Here is a 25,080-nt window from a genome sequence, read left to right on the forward strand (position 1 = left end):
GTTATTTCCTCACTTTTGGACATATAAGTTGTTTCCAGATTTTACTGTAATAGATAATGCTGTGGCTATCAACCAATTCTATATATAAATGCTTGTAACCACTTTTTATATCCTTAGGAGAAATGCCTAGACATAAAATTTCGGGGTCCAAGAGTATGAATCCTATTATAGTCCTTGAGATATTCTCCCAAATTTCTTTTCAGAAGAGTTACAGCATTTTATATTCCTATGAGAAGTGTATGCAAATGCCTTTGTTACTGCCTTCTGGCTAATCATTTTATTTTCATTTTTTGAAAATAAAAAACCCACTGATATTTATTTGGTATTTAAGAATGCCTCTGAGTGTATTTGAGTGAGATTTGGTTTCAAGACTGCTGAGAATTCTTGGAACTGCTGGTGCTCAAGTTTTCTCTGGGGTGCAATTTCTGGTTCACTGTAAAGATGGTTCCTTTTATGTTAGCTCTGATCCATGGACCCAGTGTGGCTTCCAGTCTGCACAGTGTTTCCCAGTTGTCCTGCATTAGACCCAGATTTCCAGAAGTTCCATAGATGCCATTAGGGACGTATTGTGATTAAACTGGAACTGCTGTGTAACATGAAGGGAGATTAATGGTGGGAGCTGATGAGACAGATTGCAGAAAGTGGTGACCAGTGAATGAGTCTGCATTAACCTACTGTTTATTACACCATGAATTTTGGCTAATGTCTCTGAGGCTAGTTCATGACTTACTTGAACTAAGGGAGGTGGGGGACATGACAGTGCTATGTTTATAAACCAGTGAATCTCTGGCAACTTTGAATGTGTTTAATGACTGCCTGCATGTTTTATATTCTACTACTTTCTGAATTTGTTTTATTTTTGCTGAATAACCACATAACTCAAAGAAATTCAAATGTAAGCGCTTGTTGGTTTGTACATATTGAAATCCGAAAGTTTACCTAGTATCCTTTTTTAGCTGTGAGACTTACAATATGTGCCTGGTGTGTCATGATTCATGCAAATCTTTTCTCTCCTGGGGCAGCGGTGTGACATGGTGAGAGAAGCAGGAGTGAGTGGGTTTGATAGAATGCCAGAAATGGGTTTGATTCTGAGCTTCACTCTCAATCTCAATTTCCTCATCAGTACAATAGGGATAATAATATCTTCCTAACTGGGTTGTTGTCAGGATTAAATGAGATAACATACATAAAGTGGCAAGCTCAGAGCATGGCACAGAGCTGCTATTCAGTAAATGTTAATAAAGAAATCTAGTGAGTAGATTTTGGGGAAAAAAGCCCTTTTGAGTTGTAGAATATTGTTGGGGAAGACATTTTTAAAAATTATGATTTGTGTGTAGATTTAGTAACATCTTGCCAAATTGAGGCCTTGCTAGGTCTGGTGTAATGAATAGAGGTTAATTATCAAATTTAATTAAAATTCTAGGTCCTGCCAAAATTTTTTTTTTTTTTTTTTTTTTTTTTTTTTTTGCTGTACGCGGGCCTCTCACTGCTGTGGCCTCTCCCGTTGCGGAGCACAGGCTCCGGACACACAGGCTCCGCGGCCATGGCCCGCGGGCCCAGCCGCTCCGCGGCATGTGGGATCTTCCAGGATCGGGGCACGAACCCGTGTCCCCTGCATCGGCAGGCGGACTCTCAACCACTGCGCCACCAGGGAAGCCCCCTGCCAAAATTTTTAAACAAGATTTTGTTTTAGATAGTTAAACATACATGTTTGTTTGCAGTGTCAACAATTCTGAAATCTATACTAGTGTAAAGGTAGTTAGCTTAGTCCTGTTCCAGGGTTTTACAAATCTGAATTGTTGGGGTATACTGTATTTGAAAGAAATTAGAATGCATCAGAAATTTTATAGAAAAATACTTTATAATTATCATGAACAACTTTTTTTTTAACAACTTTTTTCTTAAAGTCTGTCTCTTACGCATATGCTTATAGGTAAAAATTTTAGCTCTGAAATAACTCCACATTGATGGATATTAACTAGACTTATTGTGGTGATCATTTTGCAGTATACACAATGAATCTTCATGTTGTATACCTAAAATTAATATAATGTTATATGTCAATTATATCTCAATTAAAAAATACCTAATTCATGTGATGTTGTTTTGGTAGCAGTCTGTCTTCAGAAATAGTTTTCTTACCTTTGTTATTTTGTGTCCTTCATTTTCACAGGAGCTGACAAGTGCTTTGGTGCATATAAAACTACATCTTTTTATTCAGATCTTTACACTTGCATTCTTCCCAGCAGCAATATGGCTTCTTCTTCAGCTTTTGTCAATCACACCCATCAATGAATGGCTTTTAAAAGGGTATGTTCAAATATTTTGAAGGGTCCACTTTTAATGGGGTATCTTTAGTAACATTATTATTTCTGTGGCAACTATACACAAAAGGGCTTCTGTGTCATATAAGGAAATAAAAACACTTTTAACATTATTATTATTCTTTAAAGTGATAATGTTTCACCAAGGAACTTCATTAAAGAATTTTATAACAAGAATCTTAAAATATACACTCTTGCTAAATGATAAGCTTCTAGGAGAGACAATTTTCTGTTGGGAGAAAAATGGAAGGCACTACAGGATGTAAGGTCTGTGTGCATGTGTGTAATGTAGGCTGTCAACTGGGTGCTTTAACTTTTGTGTTCTATATCTTACCAAATGTATGCAGATACTGGCTGACTATAATATGTGTTTTTAAAATGCATAGGAAAGAAAAACATATAGAGGGGACAAACATTTACTTTTTCCCTTGTTCTGTTTTATGATTGATAGGATAATTGAATTAGCAATAGATTTTTTTTCATGTTATTTTTTTCATGTTATTTTTTAATTTATTTTTTTAACATCTTTATTGGAGTATACTTGCTTTACAATGGTGTGTTAGTTTCTGCTGTAAAGCAAAGTGAATCAGCTATACGTATACATATATCCCCATATCTCCTCCCTCTTGTGTCTCCCTCCCACCCTCCCTATCCCACCTCTCTAGGTGGTCACAAAACACCGAGCTAATCTCCCTGTGCTATGTGGCTGCTTCCCACTAGCTAGCTATTTTACATTTGGTAGTGTATATATGTCCATGCCACTCTCTCACTTCGTCCCAGCTTACCCTTCCCCCTCCTCGTGTCCTCAAGTCCATTCTCTACAGCTGCATCTTTATTCCTGTCCTGGCCCTAGTTTCTTCAGAACCATTTTTTTTTCGATTCCATATGTATGTGTTAGCATACGGTATTTGTTTTTCTCTTTCTGACTTACTTCACTCTGTATGACAGTCTCTAGGTCCATCCATCTCACTACAAATAACTCAATTTTGTTTCTTTTTATGGCTGAGTAGTATTCCATTGTATATATGTGCCACATCTTCTTTATCCATTCATCTGTCTATGGATACTTAGGTTGTTTCCATGTCCTGACGGTTGTAAATAGAACAATAGATTTTTATTAGAATCTTTTCTCCCATTAAAAATGTTGCCATGTTTGTTAAAAGGATTTAATGATTTTTAAAAATTATTTGAAGTGGTTTAAAACTAACCACATTTTAGCATCATGGTATAACAACTATAACACTGAACTTAAAGCCTAAATACTGCACTCTGACCTTGTCCCTAAGTTGCTATGTGACTTTTAGGAAAGTCATTGAATAGTCTTGAACCTCAATTTCCCTGTGTATGAAGTGAGGATAATCATACTTTTATTGCCTGCTTAGTAATGCTGTGGGGATATTAATTGAGATCACTTACTCATTAATTTATTCAAGTCATTTATTCAGCTCCTTCTATATGCCAGGAATTATCATAGGTATTGGAGAAACAACAGTGAACAAAATGGGCAAGTTAGTTTTGCACGTCAAGGACACTCTAGGTGTGATTGTCAATAAATAAGTAAATAGATGATCAAGGTAGAGATAAGTGATCTGAAGTAAAACTGTGTGATATGAATGGTTGAGAGGACAGGCTGGTGATTAATTTAGACTGCAGAGTTCTGGGGGCAGAATGTTCTAGGTAAAGGAAACAAAATATGTAAGGACTGGAACAAGCCTGGTGTATTCTAGGGTCAAGAAAGTGACAGTGATGGCCAAAGCCTGATGATAATAGAGGACAAATAATGTGACTTGGGGTTGGAAAGATGGATAGGATCCTGGTCATGCAGAGCCTTGTAGGCTTGTAAAGCATTCAGTTTTTATTTTGAGCTCTGCAGGAAGCTACAGGAGGGATTTAAATGAGAGAGTAATATGGTTCTGATTTATGTTTGCAAATGATTCTTCTAGTTCCTGTATGAAGAACAGATAGTAGAAGAGCCTGAGAGAAAGCTAGGAGACCAGCTTGGAGGCTAGTGTGATGAGGGAGCAGCTCAGAAGAAAGAAATGGATGTATGGAGGACATATTTTAAAATTAGAGCTCTCAGTATCCATGGGTGGATAGGTTGTGGAGAGAGGACAGGGAGGAGTCTGGATTTGGGGTATGAGCCACTGGCTGATTGGCAGCATTGTTTTCTTAGCTGGGGGAGAAATAGGTTGGGACGAGAGCAGGAAATCAAGAGTGCTGTTTTGGTCAGATCGAGTTTGAGAGAATGAATATAAAATTTCACCAGAAAGCATAAAATGCTACATAAATGTGATGACTTCATTTTAGAGCAACAAGATATGATGCATATAAAGAACCAGTATTTACCAAGCATCTGCCCTGTAGAGAGCACTCAAGAAATTGGGAGATATTAACTCATTTTCATTGTATTCAGGGAACTTCCAATTTAGTTGGATATGTAGGATATATATACATATATATAAAATGGTAACCAGTAAAATGGGGCAGCATATGATTTGTTAGATAAGTGGTGTAATCAGTTAAAGGGGAGGAAGTTCAGCAGGGCTTGTGTACTCCTAAAGAAGAGAATTCAAACATGAGGGAGACAAAGATAAAAAGTTCCCTTAAGGCCAAGTTGCAAGACTGGAACTACTGGGCTGAGGAGTTTGAGTTTGAATCTGTAGGTGATGCAGAGTTCTTAAATGTGCTAAACAAGAGAACAACATGGTAGAAAATGGTCATTAAAGAAGGTTGTCTGATAGTATTGTCCTGGGTATATAAACAGAGCAGAGTAGAGTTTGTAATCACAGTATGCTAAATAAAAAGAAGCATACAATTTTCAGCTCAGGATAGAGAAAGCTCTTCCTCACTCACTTTTTCTCCCTTCCCCTCCCAATTTGAGAGTACACACTTAGTATGTTAACTGGAGGGAATTGCCGACTTCTACATCAAGGTCCTGTTTAAATCACTGAGATAAATGTATTCTGAGCACACACTCCTTACCTTGCTGTGTTAAAGGGAAAGAGTGAAGGTAGAGAGAGCACTGAGTAGGCATTTAGAAATGTCCAGACTTGGGTGAAAAGCATCTGAAGGTGGGTGATGACAATAGTCATGGAAAAGAATGGAAAGTTGGTTGTGGCGATTGTTTGGTTTGTTAAGAGTGAGTGGAGCTCCACTTAACTCCAAAGTTTCAGACTGGATCATTAGGAAAAAAAACTGTCCCATTGGAAGAAATAGGTTAATTGGGAGGCAAAATTGATTTCTTAGAAAATACATAAATTCAACATTAGATATGTTTTGTGTATGGTGGCAGTCATAGGCAGCTACGGGTTTGGGAATGGAGGTTAGGGTTAGCAATAGAAATTTGTAAGTATTCATATAGATTCAGTTTTGCAAATAAGATTGAGAAGAAGACAGGAAAAAACTTGAATGGGCTGGTTTAAAAGACAGGAGATAAATTAGAATGATACTGTACTATGGCAACCAAGAGAATAGAGTGCTTTGAGAAGCAAGGAGGTAAGGAGAATGAATATAGGGAAAAAGATGTTGGATTTGGTGATTGGGAGATTGCTGGTTACTTATAAGGTTACTGCCTTTTTTTTTTTTTTTTTTTTTTTTTGCGGTACACGGGCCTCTCACTGTTGTGGCCTCTCCCGTTGCAGAGCACAGGCTCTGGACGTGCAGGCTCAGCGGCCATGGCTCACGGGCCCAGCCGCTCGCGGCATGTGGGATTTTCCCGGACTGGGGCACAAACCCGTGTCCCCTGCATTGGCAGGCAGACTCTCAACCAGTGCACCACCAGGGAAGCCCAAGGTTACTGCTTTTACTAGAAGGGGCATAAGTCAGATTCCAGGGGAGTGAAGAGAGAATGAGCTTTGGGGTCTTGGAGGTAGAGCACAACAGTGAACCACAGTGGAAAAAGTATTATTACATCCTGAGGAGGCAACAATACTAATTTTGAGGTTAGTTATCTACATTTGTGTGTTGAATATTCTGCCTCCTTGAAGGCAGGAATGATGTCTTATACTTTTTTTTTATACCCTTGTGTAGTGTCCTACCTGTAGAAAGTATATGTATTCAGTATATATCTTAGAGATTTTTTTTTTAAGATATGGAGAACTCTCCTTCTTTGTACATGGAGGGGAAGAGGCCAGATGAGAGGGAAAGATTGAAAAAGTTAGGTTGAAAATACCTAAGAGGACCTGTTCCTTGTATTGGTGGTAGAGAAACCAGAAGGCAGAGAGCCTGGAGGGGTAAGCCTTGGTAAGGCTTCGGCCCTGGATTACAGAATAAAAGTTTAAGCAAAGCTAGGTGATTTTGTGAGTTTGGTCATATATTTAACTCCTGTCTTAACTTCAGTTTTCGTAAAAATGAGAATAATAATAGTATTTATCTTAAATACTTGTGAGGAATAAAGAGTAAAGTGTCTAGAACAGTATCTACTTCAGATGGTAAAATCTCAGTAATATTAGTGATGTTGATGGTAATGATTACAAGGAAGGCTCAGAGATTGGGAATTCATAATCAGACAGACTACTTCAGCATCACTTGGGAAAACAGACCTTAAAAGAAGACCATGTTAAAGTGAATTGAACTGGAAGTTCCCTATAAGGTTGTTTTCTTAAGTTTTCAGTCAAAAATTAATGAAAACTTTTTATTTTTATTTTTTCTTACTTCAGAGCCAATATAAATTCATTGCATAAAGATTAGACAATATATTATTACAAAAGTGAATAAAAATGACCTGTGATCCTACATTCAAAATATTAGTCAGATACTCTGTGTCTTTGATTCCTTGTATAAACTTTCCACTTTAGTTGGGCTTTGTCCCCAGAATATATATTCTGTATGAATGCTGAGGAATGTTTTTTATCTTTAATACTTGGATTTACTACTCATAATTTCATTTGCTTGTCATGCAATGTGTTTTCTATTCTAAACTAAGAGAATAGAATTCTTGTCACGATCTTGGGAGCATACACATAGTTTAATAAAAACCAAATTTAGAATAGACACTAGAATTTACTATAGGGTCTGAATCTAAGAAGTACATGATTGTGTCATGCCTATTTTTATAATGATATTACAACAGCATGAAAATGTCTTTTATGAGATGAAAGTTTGAGAATTGCTGTTTTGTGGAAAAGAATCTGCAAGACGTTTTAAAGTTTTATTTTTGCCAAAAACCTTCCTATAAAAAATGTAAGGAAAAGATACCTGAAAATAACTGACTATATACACTTACCAAATGATTAACCATTTTGGTTATCTTTCAATGACTACACTTACCATAACCTGACTGTTTTTTGAATTGTATAAGAGCTTAAATAATTTAAAAAATAAAATCACCCAAGTCTGTGGAATGGAGTGAGAGCTTCTATTAAGCCACGCTGCCTCATATAGAATTGTCTAAACTCAAAAGGGCATGTGCATCAGTAAACATTCTCCTATTTTCATTTACTCAGCTCTGCTATTTTAGAATGAATGTAGTGAAAACTATTTATAATTGAAAACAAAAGCCTACTTATAGTTGCTTATTTTTTTCTTTTTCAGGTTGCAGACAGTAGGTTGCATGCCTCCGCCTGTGTCTTCTGCAGTGATTTTAACCAAGGCAGTTGGTGGAAACGAGGTAAGTCACAGGGCTAACTTTGTTTAAATATAAGTGGGTGCTATGCTCTTATTTTATATTTATTTTATTTTATTTTATTCTATTCTATTCTATTCTATTCTATTCTATTCTATTCTATTCTATTCTATATTTTAGGACAGAGTCATGTCACAGAAAACACATAACCATAGCAGCTTATGAAAGAAGTGGGTGAATTCATGTTTCGGATGATGCTAAAATTGACAATAATGAGTGGAATTTAGGATTTCAAAGAGAAGAGCAAGGGAGGTGAATGAAATAGAGATGGTGATTTTTCTACCTCAGTGGGAAATGAGGAGACAGAAGACAGTGAATCCAAGGCAAGGGACTTTTACATCCGAGACTCATCAACTGAGGACACCTGACACAGCCACTCCTTAGTTCTTAAAAGAATTGTAGCAAACTAAATTCATGGAAAAATGGTCAATATAAGTTTAATGGCAAATGAAAATGATATAAAAAAGGAGAAATTAGGCCAGGTTTCTAAGATGAGTTCAAAGAAATTATTCAACTACTAGGAAACTGTGGCCAAAGAAGAGTGCTTGTATATTGGGATGGCAGTTGTCCATTTCGGGAGCTACTTATAGGTGGTTTTTCTTGGCTGAAAGACCCTACGACTTTATACTGAGGGACTCTGCTTTGTAGTAGCTTATTCCTCCTTTTCCACTAATATTTTATCATTCAGAAAACAATACTATAGAATGAGGGAGGATATAAATGTTCCCACTGCAATTTGTTCTTAGGATTTTGCTTTCTTTGCATCTGTTTTCATCTTTATTCACTTTATTCAGTACCTGCTATATTCCTTTTAAAAAAAAGTTTATTGAAGTATCATCGACATACAATAAACTGAACAAATTTAAACAATTTAACATTTTGACATATGTATACATTGGGAAACCATCAACACAACTGAGATAATGAACATGTTCATCACCCTCAAAAGTTTCCTTGTACCACTGTGTAATCCCTCCCTCCTGTCGTCTTCCCCAGGCAACTTCTGATCTGTTTTCTGTTACTATAGATGTTTGCATTTTCTAGAGTTTTATATACAGTAAGTCCCCTACATACGAACCTTCAAGTTGCGAACTTTCAAAGATGCGAACGTGCGTTCCATCGATGTCAGGCATGAGTGAAATTGCCGCTTGCCCTCCGTCTCCTATTGCTGAAGATCCTTCAGCTCTATCCTCTCCCACCTCCTCTCCCTCCTCCAGTCAGTAACTCTTCTTGCCTGTTTACTCGATGTCAACCCCTGTATGCCAGCTGTTGTACTGTACTATTGTACTTTTCAAGGTACTGTAGTGTAAGATTAAAAATGTTTTCTTTATTTTTTGTGTTTGTTTTTTATGTACTATTTGTGTGAAAAGTATCATAAACCTATTACAGTACAGTACTATATAGCTGATTGTGTTAGTTGGGGACCTAGGCTAACTTTGTTGGACTCACGAACAAATGGACTTACAAATGTGCTCTTGGAATGGAACTCGTTTGTATGCAGGGGACTTACTGTAATGGAATCATACAGTGTGTACTCTTTTTTTTTCCTTTTCTTCTCTTACTCAGCATAATTATTTTGAGATTCATCTATATTGTGTGTATTAGTAATTCAGTCCTTTTTATTGCTGAATAGTAGTATTTTGTATGGATATGCCACAATTTGATTATCCATTCACTTGGTGATGGACATTTGGTCAGTTTCCACTTTTGGGCTATGAACATTTGTGTACAAATCTTTAAGTGGACATATACTTTCTTTCTTTTGAGAATACTTAGGAATGGAATGGCTGGATCATCTAATAGGTGTATGTTTTAGCACCTTTCAGCCAAGGGAAGAATCACCAATAAATATAAGTCATCTATAAACAGCTTCTGGAGTAGATCATGTCTGTCAATATATAAACACTCTTCTTTTACCACCAGTGTATGTTTAAGTTTTTAGAAATTGCAAAAATATTTTCCAAAGTGGTTGTATCATTTTCCATTTTAAATAGCAATATATGAGAATTGCTGTGTTCTACATCTCATCAATACTTGGTATTGTCATTCTTTTTAATTTTAGACATTCTAATATGTATGTAGTTGTATCTCATTGTGGTTTTAATTTAATTTGCATTTTCCAGTGACTAATGGTGGTGAGCATTCTTATCTTTCCATGTGTTTATTTGCTATCCATGCCTTTCTTGGGGAAATGTCTATTAAAATTTTGTTTTTTTAAAAATTGGGTGTTTTGTTTTCTTATTGATGAGCTTGGAGAGTTTTATATATTCTGGATACAAGCCCTTCATTTTATCTATGTGCTTTTAAAGTGTTTTCTCCCAGTTTGTGTTTGTCTTTTCATTTTCTTATCACTGTCTTTTGAAGAGCAGAATGGTAGTGGAAAAAGTAAAGGGTGGTTGGATTCTGTATGTATTTTGAAGGCACAGGGTATGCTGATGAATTGGATGTGGGGTATGAGAGAAAGAAAGGGGTCAAGAATGACTTCAGGGCTTTTGACTGAGCAGCTAAAAAGATGGAGTTTGCTGAGATGGAAAAGACTACTATGTGAAAGCCACTTTTGGGGGGTATTTAGTCTGGGTAGGCAAGGCTATACTGTGATAACTAAGAACTCCAAAATCTCAATGGCTTGTTAAGCATATAAGTTTATTTCTTGCTAATGGTACCTGTTCCATGTTGGTCAGTGGGAAGGTCTTTGCCATCACTAAGGAAGCCTGGTTGGTGGAGGCTCCATGTCTTGAAGTACACCATCTGGATGGAACACAAAACATTTTCAGTTGCCACAGCGCGGAAAGAGAGAGATTGGAGAATCACAATGGGCTTATCATGTCCAGGCTGGAAATGATATGTGGCACTTCTGCTCACATTACATTGGCCAGAACAAGTCATGTGGCCTTATCATGGGTTGTCATTCCTGTGCCCTGAAGGGGAGGGGAGCTGGACGTTGATGAACACTTGTAATGTCAGCCATATGGTAAAGATCAAGAGCTTATTTTTTTGATGTGTCAAGATGCCTATTACATATCCAAACGAAAATGTCAGTGAGCAATTAGAGATACAGGAGTTGAGAGTTGAGGGAGTGGCCTAAACCTGGAGCCATAAATTAGGGAGTCATCAGTGAATAAATTGTATTTAAAGCCAAGATTGAGGATGAGATTCCTTAGGGAGAGAGCATAGATAGAAAAGAGCAGAGGTTCAAGGACTGAGTCTGGGAACCCTCCAACATTAAGAGGTCAGGACAATGAGGAATAACCAGCAAAGGCAACAGAGAGTATAGTTAGTGAGACTGAAGAAAAAACAAGAGAGCATGGTATCCTGGAAGCCAGGTGAAGAAGGGGTTTGAAGGAGGAGGGTATGATAAGCGGTACCAAATTCTGCTGATGTGAGTTGTGTAAGATGAATTCCGAGAATTGACCATTGAATTAAGGTACGTGGAGGTTACTGGTAACCTTGACCAGGGTGGTTTTGGTAGAGCGTAGGGGCGAAAGCTTGTAGAGTGGGTTCAAGGAAAACAGGAAGAGAAGAATTAGAGACAGGAGGTCTAGACCATTGTTATGAGGTCCTTTGTGATAAAAGGGAATAGAGAATTGGGACTATGTTTCGAGAGGGATGCGGGGTCAAGATTTTTTTTTTTTAATGCAGAAAGGACAGTGTATTTTTATCATGATGAAAATCGTAGAGAGCAAGCTGTGGATTTAAGAGAGAGTGCTGGAGTAGTTTATTTGATCAAGTGGGAGACAATGGTATGGTATTGGGTTGGATGAACTTCAGCAGGAGCTTGGACCATTTGTTCATAATAACAGGAGGGAAGGCAGAGTTCTTGGCTATAGATCCACGTAGATGGGTAGAAGGGGTACACTTGGGAGTTTTTTCTGGTGACTTTCATTTTTTGTCAGCAGCAGAGAGTGATGATGGGGGTAAGTGCTATTAATGTTCGAGATGAGAGGAGAAAATGTGGAATTGCCGTGTAGATGGGGAGAGTGAGTCATCTGGAGAAGATGGTAGCATTGCCAGGCAGCACCAAGGACCCAGCTGAAATCAAGCCATGCATTTAAAGTGAAGCCAGGCATCATGGATGTGTGTTTTCTCTAAGCCACATTTAACTTCTCGGTGTAGGAATGGAATTGGCAGATAGTTGGATTTAACCAGCATTTCAGTATGCCAAGTAATTCTTACAGTTGCCACATAATTAGTGAGGTAGAGAAGTTATTGGAGTCTTGGATTAGCACCTGCTCTGATTATCTTTCTATTGCCTTGAAAGAATTTGAGGAAAGGGTCTCCTGTGGTATATCTGAGACTAATGGTAATTGGTTTAAAGGTGTCATTTATCTCTTTCTTTCTAATGTGATTCCCTTAAAAAAACTTTTCTTTCTCAAATGACTTTTGGCAGAAGTTCAAAGTTCACTCATTTTCTTGACATTAACGTATAACATTTGAAATTGTATCTACATGTTCATTCCCCAGTAGATATTTAAATTATTTACATTAGTGTTGCATGTTAATAATGCTGAATTTATGAACATCTCCTTTGTTTTCTAGCATCATTGGTCTAGTTCTTTAAATGTTTATATTGTGCAGCTTCATGATTGTCATTTTTTAAAAAATTTGATCTATTTATTTTTATTTTTGGCTGCGTTGGGTCTTCGTTGCTGTGCACGGGCTTTCTTTAGTTGCGGTGAGCGGGGGCTACTCTTTGTTGTGGTGTGCAGGCTTGTCACTGTGGTGGCTTCTCTTGTTGCGGAGCACAGGCTCTAGGCACGTGGGCTCAGTAGTTGTGGCTCACAGGCTCTGGAGTGCAGGCTCAGTAGTTGTGGCACATGGGCTTAGTTGCTCCGCAGCATGTGGGATCTTCCCGCACTAGGGCTTGAACCCGTGTCCCCTGCATTGGCAGGTGGATTCTTAACCACTATGCCACCAGGGAAGCCCTGTCAAGCATTTTTGAAGTCCTGGGGAATAAGACACAATTTTTCATAAACATTGAACATTGAGCTTCAGAAATGAAGCTTTCAAAGTCCATTTTGGTCATGTCTTCCGATGTGCTGTGAATAGACTATTTTATATTTATGTCAGATTATGGAAGAAAATGATCTGTAGGTAAAAATATTAGATAATTTTAAGTTTCATGGTTTTCTAAAGTACTGTTATAAGGTAACCGAATATAGGCTTTTGTTGAAATAAAAGTAAGGGAAGATTAATCTTTTGTATCATATATTGGAAAAATCTAAGGATAGAAAATGAATTTTTGGGTGCATGTAAATGAAAAGATCCAAAAGCTGAGTGCAGCGTCAGGTGCCATTAGGTGAAGGTTTCGATTCTACTTCACCGTGGTTGTCTGCTCTGTCTCACACACAGCGGCTATGTACCCACATGGATCTTAGCATGGGGGGAAAATGACTGGGGCACATTTCCATGTTACTCTGTTCTTTCCAGCTGACCATTCTTTGCAGTGTTTATACATGTAAGAAAACTTTTTTTCTTTCCAGATTTTGTGTTATTAAACTTATGGACATTGAGTTTATGCTCTCAAATACTTATATATACATCTTTTAATACCTGTACACATGTTTAGCATATGCTTTCATGTGTTAAAATGTGCGACTGTGTAGCATATTTGTATTTAATGATTTTGGGGACATATGTAGAAACAATAGTGTCATTTGAAATGATTCTCTTCATTTTTGTTTTGTAAAGTTGTCGTATAACTTAGAAGGAATTTTTTTTTTCTGTTACTTATATACCTCTCATTGTAAATGCTTTTTTCCGTAAAACTGTTGGTTACTGAAAGGTTTTTGTCATGGATTGAAAGTTATTGCATCCCTTAAACTCACATCTTGTACTTTGGTGAGAATAGCCATTTTACTTTTTGTTAGAGTTAAAAGACAATTTCTGTTTTTATAACTTAGATTGTTTTTGTTTCAGTGAGCCAATTAAAATTTATAATCATTTTTAGCAGCAGAGGGAACTCAATGTATGTGCATAACAATGCATGTACACTGGAATGCCAGCATATCCTTTAGGTATTAAAGTGAGAATGTTTAAGGGTATAGCTGACTGGCAGTCTTATTTCGTGGCTTTTAAATTTTAAACTACTTTCAATTAAGTATTGGAAACTTGGTTAGGTTCTTTTTTGTGATTGTTATTTATTCATTCCAGTGTTTTAAATGCAATTTTTCAAACCTGCAGGATTGTAGTGTGTGATGTTGACATGGTCTGATTGGTGGTGATAATGGTAGTGTGTGTGTGTGTGTGTGTGTGTGTGTGTGTGTGTGTGTCTGTCTGTCCTAATTACATTGCTTAGTATAAAAAAGAAGATAGGTCAAAATGTTTTTTATTCTAACATGGGAGACATAGTATAAACACATATTTTTTTGTTTAAAACTGTATACAGGTCTGTTCCAAATGTAAAGTTAGGTGGTAAAAGACATGATTTTTTTCCCCAAAAGCCTTACGTAGGTTTTAAACTTTATGAGATTTGCTAAGAAAATCATTGTACTTAAATTCAAGTAACTTCTGCCTTATAGTAACTACCACAGGGATTTCTTTTATAAAAGGCGTTTCTTTAAAAAAAAAAACTGGAAAATTATTTCCCTTAGTTTGGAGAGAAGGTATCATGTGGTTTTTGTGTTGTTGTTATAGAGGTATTTTTATTTCGTTTGACAATTATACTGTTGTTTAATGAAAAAGCAAGAGAGGTAGGGTTTGGGAAAAGATGCACTATCTCCTTTTACCTCTATTTCTTTTTTTGCAAACTGAGATATGGAAGGATTCAGCTAAAAGCCCTTCCTCAAAATATGAAGTAAATATGAGGTCTTAATTTCCAAGTAAAATTGCGAAGCTGAATAACTTTGTAAAATTTTGTGAGTCTGGGCAATAAACCAAGTAGGAGGGAAATGTAATTAAGGATTTCTATCTTAAAATACCTGAAGGAAAAAAGAAAAGGAAAGCAAAAGCATTAAGAATTATAATAGAGGAAAATCAGAGCAAGTTAGGAAGGAATTTCCAGACATATCTGAGAGTAATATTTTATGCTAAATACTATGTTCTCTGTGTTTAAGTCTGAGCCTGATAATTTGAACCAGGAAAGTAAAACACCTTCACCACTAATAGCAGTGTACTGATAACAGGCATGTTATTTATGTTGGTCTGTTTATTTATTTATTTTTTGTTTTTTTTCTCAAAGTGAATTCTATAGATCGCCCACATCTGCATTACCTGGGGTGATTAGAAAAAAAAAAAATCCCTTATCTCCACTTTAGACCTATTGAATTAGAATGTGTAGTGGATGGGCCTCAGGATTCTCCCTCTTTTTTTAAAATCATGAAATATCATATCTACAAAAAACACACATATATCCATTTTAAAGCATAATAATAAATACCACTGTGCCCACCATCCAGCTTTAGAAATAGAATGTGCTAGTCAACAGTAGTTTAGCACCCACTTTACGTAGACGCTGCCTTTTACCATAAGGAATAAAAATGGAGAGTAAGATCTGGGGCCTGCCTTCAAGAAGCCTACATTCAGTGTCATGTTACACTATTCAAAACCTCTATTTCATATTAAAAACCTCACAAAAGTAGGCAAAACAGAGTAGAATGGCTTTACATTGGCCCATGTCATTAAAATCATTGTTTTTCTTTCTTAGTGTAGGAAAAAACCAAAATGTACCCCAAGTGAGTTCAGTCTCATTCAGCTGTGTAGGGTAGCCAGAAGTTCCATTTGGGGATGTAGACTGTGGTTGCTTCCTGTAGGCATTAAGCTGTCCTCTTGCTTAGTCTAGAGTTAAGATGGTGTGTTGCTTTTAGTGTAAATAGATTTAGCTGATGTTTTTATTGTGTTTTAGTTAACAGTCTGAAGGATTTTAGAGCCCTTTGGTAGTCATGCAGAATTCCAAGTACATTTTAAGGAAAAGTTTTGATTTCAGGTATGGTAGAAAGGTGACAAGTTGAAAATGTGTGTGTGTGCATGTGCGCTTAATTTCATCGATGGAGTTATTGCCCAAATCTCTTCAAAGAAAACTTAAGAATGTCTCCCGAGCAAAGAAAATTATTACATGTGGTGAACTCTTTAAGTCATTGACGAAGGTCATGGCAGTCTGAGTGTATTTAAAAAAGGTGTTCTATCTGCTTGGAAAGCAAATGAAGCACTCATTACGAACTTTAAAATTATAGCTATGAGAAGATTTTTGCTAGAGGTGAAAGATCAAGATCATCACAGTACAAATGAAGACGGAAAGTTCAATTTCTGGCTGATCAGCAAGGCATGAACCATTTCAGGGTTATTTTGCATTATCAGTGGGGAGTTGATCTTGCTAATCCAATGCATGAAGATAAGATTCACTGAAACATTTATAAAGGCATTTAGAGTAGATCTGATCAGCAGAGAGAGGACTTGAAGTGAGAAGGAAATCTGATCTGTCAGTCACTGTCTCAGCTTCAGCCATCACTGGACTTTTGTGTGCCTTGCATTTCTCTCCTGTTAAATGGGCTTGGTCACTGCTTTTGCTTGCAGTGGGAGTTTACTGGCCTCCTGGAGCAATCTTGTACAGCCTGAAAAGGCTGTCAGAGTTGAGCCCTCTTGCAAGCTGGCCTATGTGTACTTCCTACCCTCCAGCCTCCTGTGCTCTCAGAGAAATGGTAACAGTTTTTCCTCTTTGACAGATGAAAGAAAGGAAGTCATAGCAGCAAGAAATTCCATATCCCTACTAGTCTTCCATTTCTACCTTTTAACTTTAGTCTCATTATCTGGATTGGGTTAGCATTCTTAGGAGCCCTCAAAAGAGTGAACTGGGTTTGTTTGAAGCTGCTATAAAACTGGCTTGAAACATGCCTAGATTTCCCCAGATTTTTGTGTGTAACTTAGAATTCTCTTATTTAACCCCTTAAAGCCTCTCAAATTGTCTTCTATTTCTACCACTCCAACCACATGGGTCCTCTCAGTGGTTGGCAGTGATGTCTGTTCACCAAATCCAGTGTCCAGTTCTCATCCTTCATGACCTGACTTCAACCTGTGACATCACGTCTACTTGCTTCCAACTTCCTTTTGCTTCTCTGACCCTCTTCTCTCCTAATTTTCTTCCTATGTTTCTCATCACTCCTTTTCTTCTTACCTGGCTCCTTTCCCATCTGAATGGGAGTGTCTTCCAGGGACTTCATCTTGAAAGACCTTGTTCAGCATCGCCAGATTCCTGTTTCTGAGCCCTTCTTTCTGTAGCTGAAGTCATTTGACCCCCACCTTTGGGTCTAACTCTGCCTCAGACATAAGGACAAGTCCTGATCTTGGGTGATAAGTATTTAAACAACACCAGCTTAACATGCTGGGTGCAGCATCACACCTGAGCTGCTAGGCCACCTGACCTTTTAGCAAAGGATACACTTGCCAGGAAATCAAAGCAGGTGTTTGATTCCTGCTTTTGCCATTACTCACCTAGTGGTCTGAGTGGTCATCAGGTAAGCCCTGAACCTTTCTGAGCCTTGGTTTTCTCATCTGAGGATCAATAGTGTTTGCATCCTTATTTCATAGAATTGCTTACAAGGATCTCATGAAGTCATATGCAGAAGTACTTATAAATTGTGAGGGCACGTATCAAGCAAGCATCAGCGTTATCCTCATTGTACAGGTTTGTCACTGATGAAATCACCTAGTTTTCTGAGTCATTATCATTGCTTCCTCAAAGTTTGATCTAAGTCTATTCATTTACTCCATTCATTCAAAAATATATGTTGAGTACTTACTATAGCTTCCTATATATCATACCTTCATAGAATTTTCAGTTGAGTAAGTGATATAAAACATAAACAGTAAATTGCAATATAAGAAGGTTGGGGTTTAAATAAATTTACAAGATGGCAGGTGTCTAAATAAATTTAACAAACTGGGTAATCCCAGTTTAGTAGTTTGTATTATAGATCCTCAACATTTTTGTATAAATATTTCTTACCATAACATGGAATATTCATGTCAGATATCTGAGATTACCCCCTCTGGGAACTAAAGGGCATGGGAAGTCAAGTTACTTATGGAAAAATTGCTTTGGGAATTTAGAACCAGATAAAGAGGACTGAACAGACCTGCAGGATGTTTCCTCTAAACTGTAATGCCTGGAAAACCACCCCGGGTTCCACTGTAACTAACAAACAAACAGACCACAGAAACAATCAGGTACCATGTGTCCTTTGAACAATTCTTCATAAACATTGGACATTTGTTATCTAATTCTTTTTCAGTGTCAGATTGTCTGCATATATTATGACTAACATAAAATATTTTTCAATAATTTGGTTTATTTCTATTAGTTACATTTTAATAATCAAACTTCCTTTTTTAGGGAGGTACCCTGGGTCCATTAGTGATTTTGAGGAAACACTAGTCTAAACAACAACACACTCATAACTTTTTTCTTAGTTAATTTTATTTGATTAATGTTCACATTTGTTGTATCTCATTATAGAGAATTTGATTATTTATACCTTCATTTCCAAATTCTGGGCAAGTAACTTTTTTAGGTTCTTTGGCTTATCGGTGCATTGACTACATGCCAGTTACATATATATTTGTATGTGTTTATAAAGTTGTTACTATTGAAAAAGGAGATGTATTCTCAATAATTTGTTAAACCATGGAATTATGGTAATACTAATAAATTAAATCTGAGAAGACTTAGTTTCTTCTCTTGGCCCCATCGCTAACTAGCTCTGTGATCTTGGGTAGTCTCTTTTTCAGCTTTTTAATCAGTTGTATGTAGGCAGGGTTGTTTTAGATGAGTATACTTTGGGAAAAAATATATAAGGACTTATATAAATGAGAGGAGGTAATCTGTCATTTTAAGCTGTTTACTTCTTCGTGAAATATGATCTACTTTATTGTGTTAATTGTAGATCTTTGTGCTTTCTCAATTTATTCTCCCTATGAGATTATCCGCTTCATAAAAGAGAATTACATTATCCATGTATCTTTCATATGAAGATGCTTAGTATCTGTCAGTCTAAAGGAAACAAGCATAATCTTTACTGCCTTGCTATGAACTTTGGAAATGACTCTTTTAAACTTTACTTGCTTTATGAAGATGTCAGACTGTGTCTTCTAAGTATCTAATGAGAACATCTTGCTTAGTGCAGTAAGATTTTTTAAGTCAATTATTCATGACCAAGAACACTTAGACCCAATCTAATGGTCTGAATATATTGAGTGAGACTGAGCTGCATTCTAATCAAGTGCCAAGATATTAGACCTGAAGGGCCCTTTAAATGAGTGATTTCCATTTTTAAAAAAAAACACAATCCACAGCTAGAAACTGAAAAGTTACTCTATGTGTAATTCACTCTCTCCTCTCCTCTCTTGTCTTCTTCCCCTCCCCCTCCTCCTCCACCTTTCTCCTTTCCTTCCCTTCCTTTTACTTCACTTTCTTTCATTTTGTAAAATAAATGCCAATTTACTAATTGGTTTGGGAACTACAGTTTGAAAAATGCAACCCTAAACTGGAGTGGAAACATGCCACCTGTATTTCCTCCTGAGTCAGTTCCTCTGATCCTCTGGACAGATTTTCTAGCCTTTGGTCTATTCTCAAGGAGATTCCTGGCCTCCTCTTACTTGCAGACAGTCCCTTTGACGTTGGCCCTCAGACCAGAGTGAGAACTTTGTGTTTCTGAGGAAGTCTTCTGCTGCTTGTGATCAGTTCACTTGACTAGTCTGCTCTATAATAGAGACCTCCTCATCTTCCAGTATCTGCTGGTGGAAGTCCTGCCCATCAGTCAAAGGCCCAGCTCAAATAATCATTTCCCTTGTAAGAAGCCTTGCAGATGCCCAGGCAGAAATATTAATCTTTTTTTTCCTTCCACAGGAGAGACTGTTTTTGTACCCTTAATCAGATACTTTTGCATGTATTTGGCTCTTTAATCAATTTTTGACTTTTCTTGGCAGGAACTGCTTTTCTTTGTATCCCTTTAATGCAGTACAAGAGTATCCATAATAAAAATGGCAAAGGATTGGGGAAGCTGGAGAATGACTCTAGCTTTGTATGACTCTTAGTCATGTACTGGTCCCAGCAGAGTTGTTCAGAACAACGTGAGGTCACTTACATTGCAGTAATTTTCATAAGTATATGTTCTCAATCTCTCCTTCAAGTATCTTTTTGTATTTACTGTGCCAGAATAAAGTGGGATAGAATTGAACAATGTTCTATCTAGATTAGACATATTTTCTCATTGATGCACGTACATTTTAGATCCCATTAAGAGTGCTTATTTATGGGAAGTTTTCAGAGTTTATGCTCCATAGTGTTTCTCATTAAAGTCCTTTAGATCTGGACTCAGAGACAGTGTTATTACAAACTTCCAGTCTTATTACAAGTTCATTAAGTTCATGTTTGATAATGGTATAGTTTTTCAGATAGGGACATCATGGTACTTTAATTCTGAAAACCAGATACTGGTTTTAATTCTGAAAACCATGGTACTTTAATTCTGAGAAACTGTATGAGGCAAAGTGTATTTATATATTTATACATACTAATCTTTTTTTAAAGTGCATCATGAGTTAGCCTGTGAAAAACGCTTTTCAACTTTTGTGGCCCTCCTTATCAAGGACAGCGGGGACTGATATGCCTTAATTCTTGTTTGAGTTTATGTTAAGTCCTTGTCAAAATAAGCCATCGTAGACACTCATTGCATTTATGCAATGGAGTTGCTGACATGCGTTATTCTTTTAGTTCCTCCAACATTTGATGTTTCCAGTTCCCAGATAGTTTTAATTACCAATTATTCTGCTGTGTGCTTGCACACTTGCTGTTAAATGTGAGATAGTCACATTTTCATATGAAAAATGGAAGCTGACATTAAAATTAAAGCAGATCTACCATGCTCAAGTAGTTTATAAAGAGACACATGAATTCTGTTGGTTTGATATCGTTATCTCTTTATGGATAATCAAAAATGAAATTTTTGTTGGAGGATTATGTAGCTCTCTTGAAAAAATTTTTATTTTCAAGTTGTGTTTGAAATACTTCTGAGGGTAAAAAAAAAGAACCTACTTCAAGAAACAATTTGCCTGTGGTTGATGAAGTTTTACAACTTCAGGCACAATTCATTATAAATTGATTGTCAATATAGAAAGAGGAAGGAAGTTAATTGAGGTAGAAGCTTGTGTGTTTAGTTAAAGGAGCCTTTTACTGGTTGGAAGAAGCTTGACCTCAGGTTTTACAAAGCCTCTTAGACATGTGAAGAACTGCTAACATTTTTCTACGCTTTCCCAATTTCTGACCTGGCAAAGAAAATAAGGGCACAGCAGGACAAAGGAATGACACAGGACGGCAACAACGCACAAAGCCGGGAAGCATTCTTAACTTTTGTGGGCAATTCCTCTGCCCTAAGTTGATTTATTTAGCTGCTGACCCGTACAGCAAGAGAGAACTGCAATCACAGTAAGGTCTTGCCATCAAAATAATAGCATCCCAGTGCGTTTATAGCTCACGATATGTGTCAGTCCTTGTTCTCGGTGCTTTATATTATATATTAACTCCTTCAAGCCTTTTAACAACCTTTTGAGCTAGGTACTACTATTATTATTATTATCTCCATTTTATAGATGAGAACACTGACGCAAAAAGAGATTAAGAAACTTGCCCAGGGGCTTCCCTGGTGGCGCAGTGGTTGAGAGTCCGCCTGCCGATGCAGGGGACACGGGTTCGTGCCGCGGTCCGGGAGGATCCCACATGCCGCGGAGCGGCTTGGCCCGTGAGCCATGGCCGCTGAGCCTGCGCGTCCGGAGCCTGTGCTCCGCAACGGGAGAGGCCAAAAAAAAAGAAAGAAAGAAAGAAAGAAAGAAACTTGCCCAGGGTTATGTAGCGCAAAAGAGGAAGAGCAAGGCGCTTCTCTTTCAATGCCTGTGCTCCTTGTCTCCCCTTCAGTACTAGACTCTCAGTTAACACTGGAGGTAGATAGGACCCATGGTACTAAAATCTCTCCATCTACACATGGCTTAGTGCCTGAACTACTTCGGTAAGAAAAATAAGGGTTGATCCACAAGTAGACCAAAAAGCCAGTAGTTAGAAAAAAAAAAAAAAAAAAAGGGAGTTAGGTAAAACATTAAGAAGTTGTATAGGTATTGACTTTCCCACTTGACTGCAAGCCTCCTTTGAGGAAGCTTTCCCATCTCTCTACCAGGGCTCTGTGGTACTGACCCCATCAAGGCACAAATAGCACAGAGTATTGTAAATGCCTGTGTATCTCACTGTTGTCATGAGATGACAGGGAATGTGTATTTCTTATTCACAGTTGTGTTCTCTGTGTCTGGTGCAGCCTTTGGCATGTATTGGGGCCACAGTAAATATATTTGAATAGATTAATATTCTTGAAGGACTTTAAATCTAGCCCTATCAGTGTCTTGATTTAAATGTCTTATTAAAGTAATATCTGATACCTAGTTTTACTTTGCTTTATGTTAAATAAACTTCTATAGAAAAATCATAAATTTTTGTAAAAAATCAGGATACATAATTGGCTGTCTCTTGTAATATTTCTACTTTTCTCCGTTATTCACACCTGTTCTGCTTTGTCTAAGTATCAGCAGTCATAGCCACTTACATGGTGGCAGTCTCCAAAATGGCTGGCATAATGCCTAGAAGGAAATACAAGATTTCTAGTGCTTGGAAGGGAATGAAAGACTTTTATATGGTTGATCTGGCCTGGAAGGGAATAAAAGACTTCTATAGGGTTGATCTTGCATTTTCAAACTTATTAAGTGATGAGAAACATGCACAGACATTTTAGTAGCTGAATGGGACCTTTTAGTCTCCTTTCTTCCCTTGTAAATTTTGGATGCTCTTAAATTAACTAGTCTAGTAAATATCTCATGTGGGAAAAATGATTTTAACATTAAAGACATTAGTAGATACTTAAAATGCATTGTTTTGCATGAATGATAAGGTAAAATTTCTTTCCCTTATTTAAAATAAATAATGATTTCTGTATGGAAGTTTCAGTATACAGTTGACCCTTGAACAGCGTAGGGGTTAGGGATGCCAACCCTTCTCACAGTTGAAATCCATGTATAATTTGTAGTCAGACCCCATACCCTTGGTTCCTCCGTATCCATGGATTCAACACCATATACACATCCACGGATTCAAGCAACCACTGATTGTCCAGTACTGTAGTACAGTAAATACTGTAGTGTTTACTACTGAAAAAAAATCTGCATCTACGTGGACATGGGCAGTTCAAACCCATGTTGTTCAAGGGTCAACTGTATACAGAATTAAAACATATGCCAGTACTTCTTTAGATCATCTCCTATTGTGATAAATATATTTATTTTGCATATCTTATGAAATGCTTTTACCTGTGTTTTCTTTTTCTAACTTCCCAAAAGTTATATGAAGTAGATAGGACTGGTATTATGTTATCCTGATTTTCGTAGTTTGTCAAATTAGGATTTAGAGGCAAGGTGACTAAAGTCACACAGCTGGGGCTTCCCTGGTGGCGCAGTGGTTGAGAGTCCGCCTGCCGATGCAGGGGACATGGGTTTGTGCCCCGGTCCGGGAAGATACCACATGCCGCGGAGAGGCTAGGCCCGTGAGCCGTAGCCACTGAGCCTGCGCATCCGGAGCCTGTGCTCCGCAACGGGAGAGGCCACAACAGTGAGAGGCCCGCATACTGCAAAATAAATAAATAAATAAATAAATAAAATAAAGTCACACAGCTGGGAAGTATAGACTCCTTCTCTAGGACCCTTTCATCCAATTATGCAATATCTTCGGCAAAACCAGCAAAACTCTAGAAATCAGTCACATAAGAAGAAACACCTAGATCTTGTGTTGGCTTCTCATTAAAGGTGGATGGCTTGAAATTTTTCCAAGAGATGAATGTCAGTGTACAATTAAACTAAAACAAATTAGCGAGCATTTGCAATTTACAGAACACCGAGCTAGTATTTTGAGGCGTGGGGAGGTGGAATACGAAGAGAATGCAATGTCGTGTGCTTTCACAGAGTTTGGTAATGAAATGGGGAAAACTGGGAGCATTAACAACAAGTGCGTGTGAGTGAGCTAGTGGGGTAAGTCAGGAGGGGGCAGGAGAGGTCCCTAGAGCTTGAGCTGGGCCCACAGGTCCTGGTTGGCAAGTTGGTTCTTGGAAGTGATAGGCTTTCAAATTCTCTCCTAGTGCTTAGGGTATCTTTTTGAAAGGCCTCCCCCTTAGGGTTAAGATAATACACTGGTTGGAAGATCCAAGAGAATGGATGGGTCTGATGGAAGGGGTGCTGCTCACAAATCCTGTCCCAGTGGCCTGATCAATGCAACATACCTGACCTGCATGTGAGAGCCAGAATGCAGACTGACCAAAGAAGCAATTGCATTGTGGCTGACAATTTGACTGCAAATGTTGCTTCCTTTATACTTAGTGAGTTAGTGGCAGAATTACTGCTTTGCTGTGCCACATAGGTACCAAATCTGAATGGAATAACCAAACACTTGGGTGGTGTGGGTAGGTCAGTGGCACAGGGAGGTCAAGCCTGTGTGCCCTGCTTCACGGCCGCTGCAGAGTTAAAAGAAAAACTCACCACTGCCCTAATCACAGGGAGATTTTTCACATATATCTCAGCAACTTCCATTCCCTGCAGGATGAAAAGGTGAAAAGCAAAGCTGAGGTTTCCTTGTACACCTCAAACATGAGAGGCCTTTTGTCTTGAATTTTTTTAGTACCACAGACACAAACTCTACCACCAGGAAGCCAGTTCCACCCAGAAACACAGCAGCAAATATATCCCTTTCTAGCAAATGTTATTCCAGTATCTGAAACTGTAAGGTACCATGTACATACTTTTTCTTTAAAGGCTATTTAAATAGAAAAAATTAATTTCAATGTTAGAAACTCTATAAGTACATACCCACTTTCCCCCCTAAATCCACACCATAGATTAAGTTATATAAAATATCTGCCAGCAATAGATACACATTGTTTAGTGTTCTTGTTAAATGATTAAATTAACATAATGTGTACATGCTTTGCAAATTACAAAACATTATATAATTACATTATTGCTATAGATGACTGGCTTTTAAAAATTTTGTTGATTGGAAAGTCTATTGGATATAGCTAATTGTTCATAAATTAATTATTGCCCTCTTGACAGCTTATTTGA

The 25,080-nt window shown here is 37.5% G+C and overlaps 1 protein-coding gene across 8 annotated transcripts in view; it reads left to right on the forward strand.

Annotated features, from left to right (window-relative positions):
• Window positions 1-25,080, forward strand: part of SLC10A7 (solute carrier family 10 member 7) — a 252,926-nt gene that overhangs the window by 12,179 nt on the left and 215,667 nt on the right. For 7 of the 8 annotated variants that reach the window (XM_082636696.1, XM_082636694.1, XM_082636698.1 and 4 more), the window contains exons 3-4: window positions 2,174-2,310; window positions 7,857-7,932. In XM_082636696.1, coding sequence (XP_082492822.1) covers window positions 2,174-2,310; window positions 7,857-7,932 — 213 coding nt within the window. Of the gene's footprint in view, window positions 1-2,173; window positions 2,311-7,856; window positions 7,933-8,072; window positions 8,575-25,080 lie in introns of those variants that run through there. The other variant, XM_082636700.1, reaches the window with a different exon arrangement.

This window comes from Mesoplodon mirus, assembly GCF_964341445.2.
Source record: "Mesoplodon mirus genome assembly, chromosome: 2".
Classification (NCBI taxonomy): domain Eukaryota; kingdom Metazoa; phylum Chordata; class Mammalia; order Artiodactyla; family Ziphiidae; genus Mesoplodon; species Mesoplodon mirus.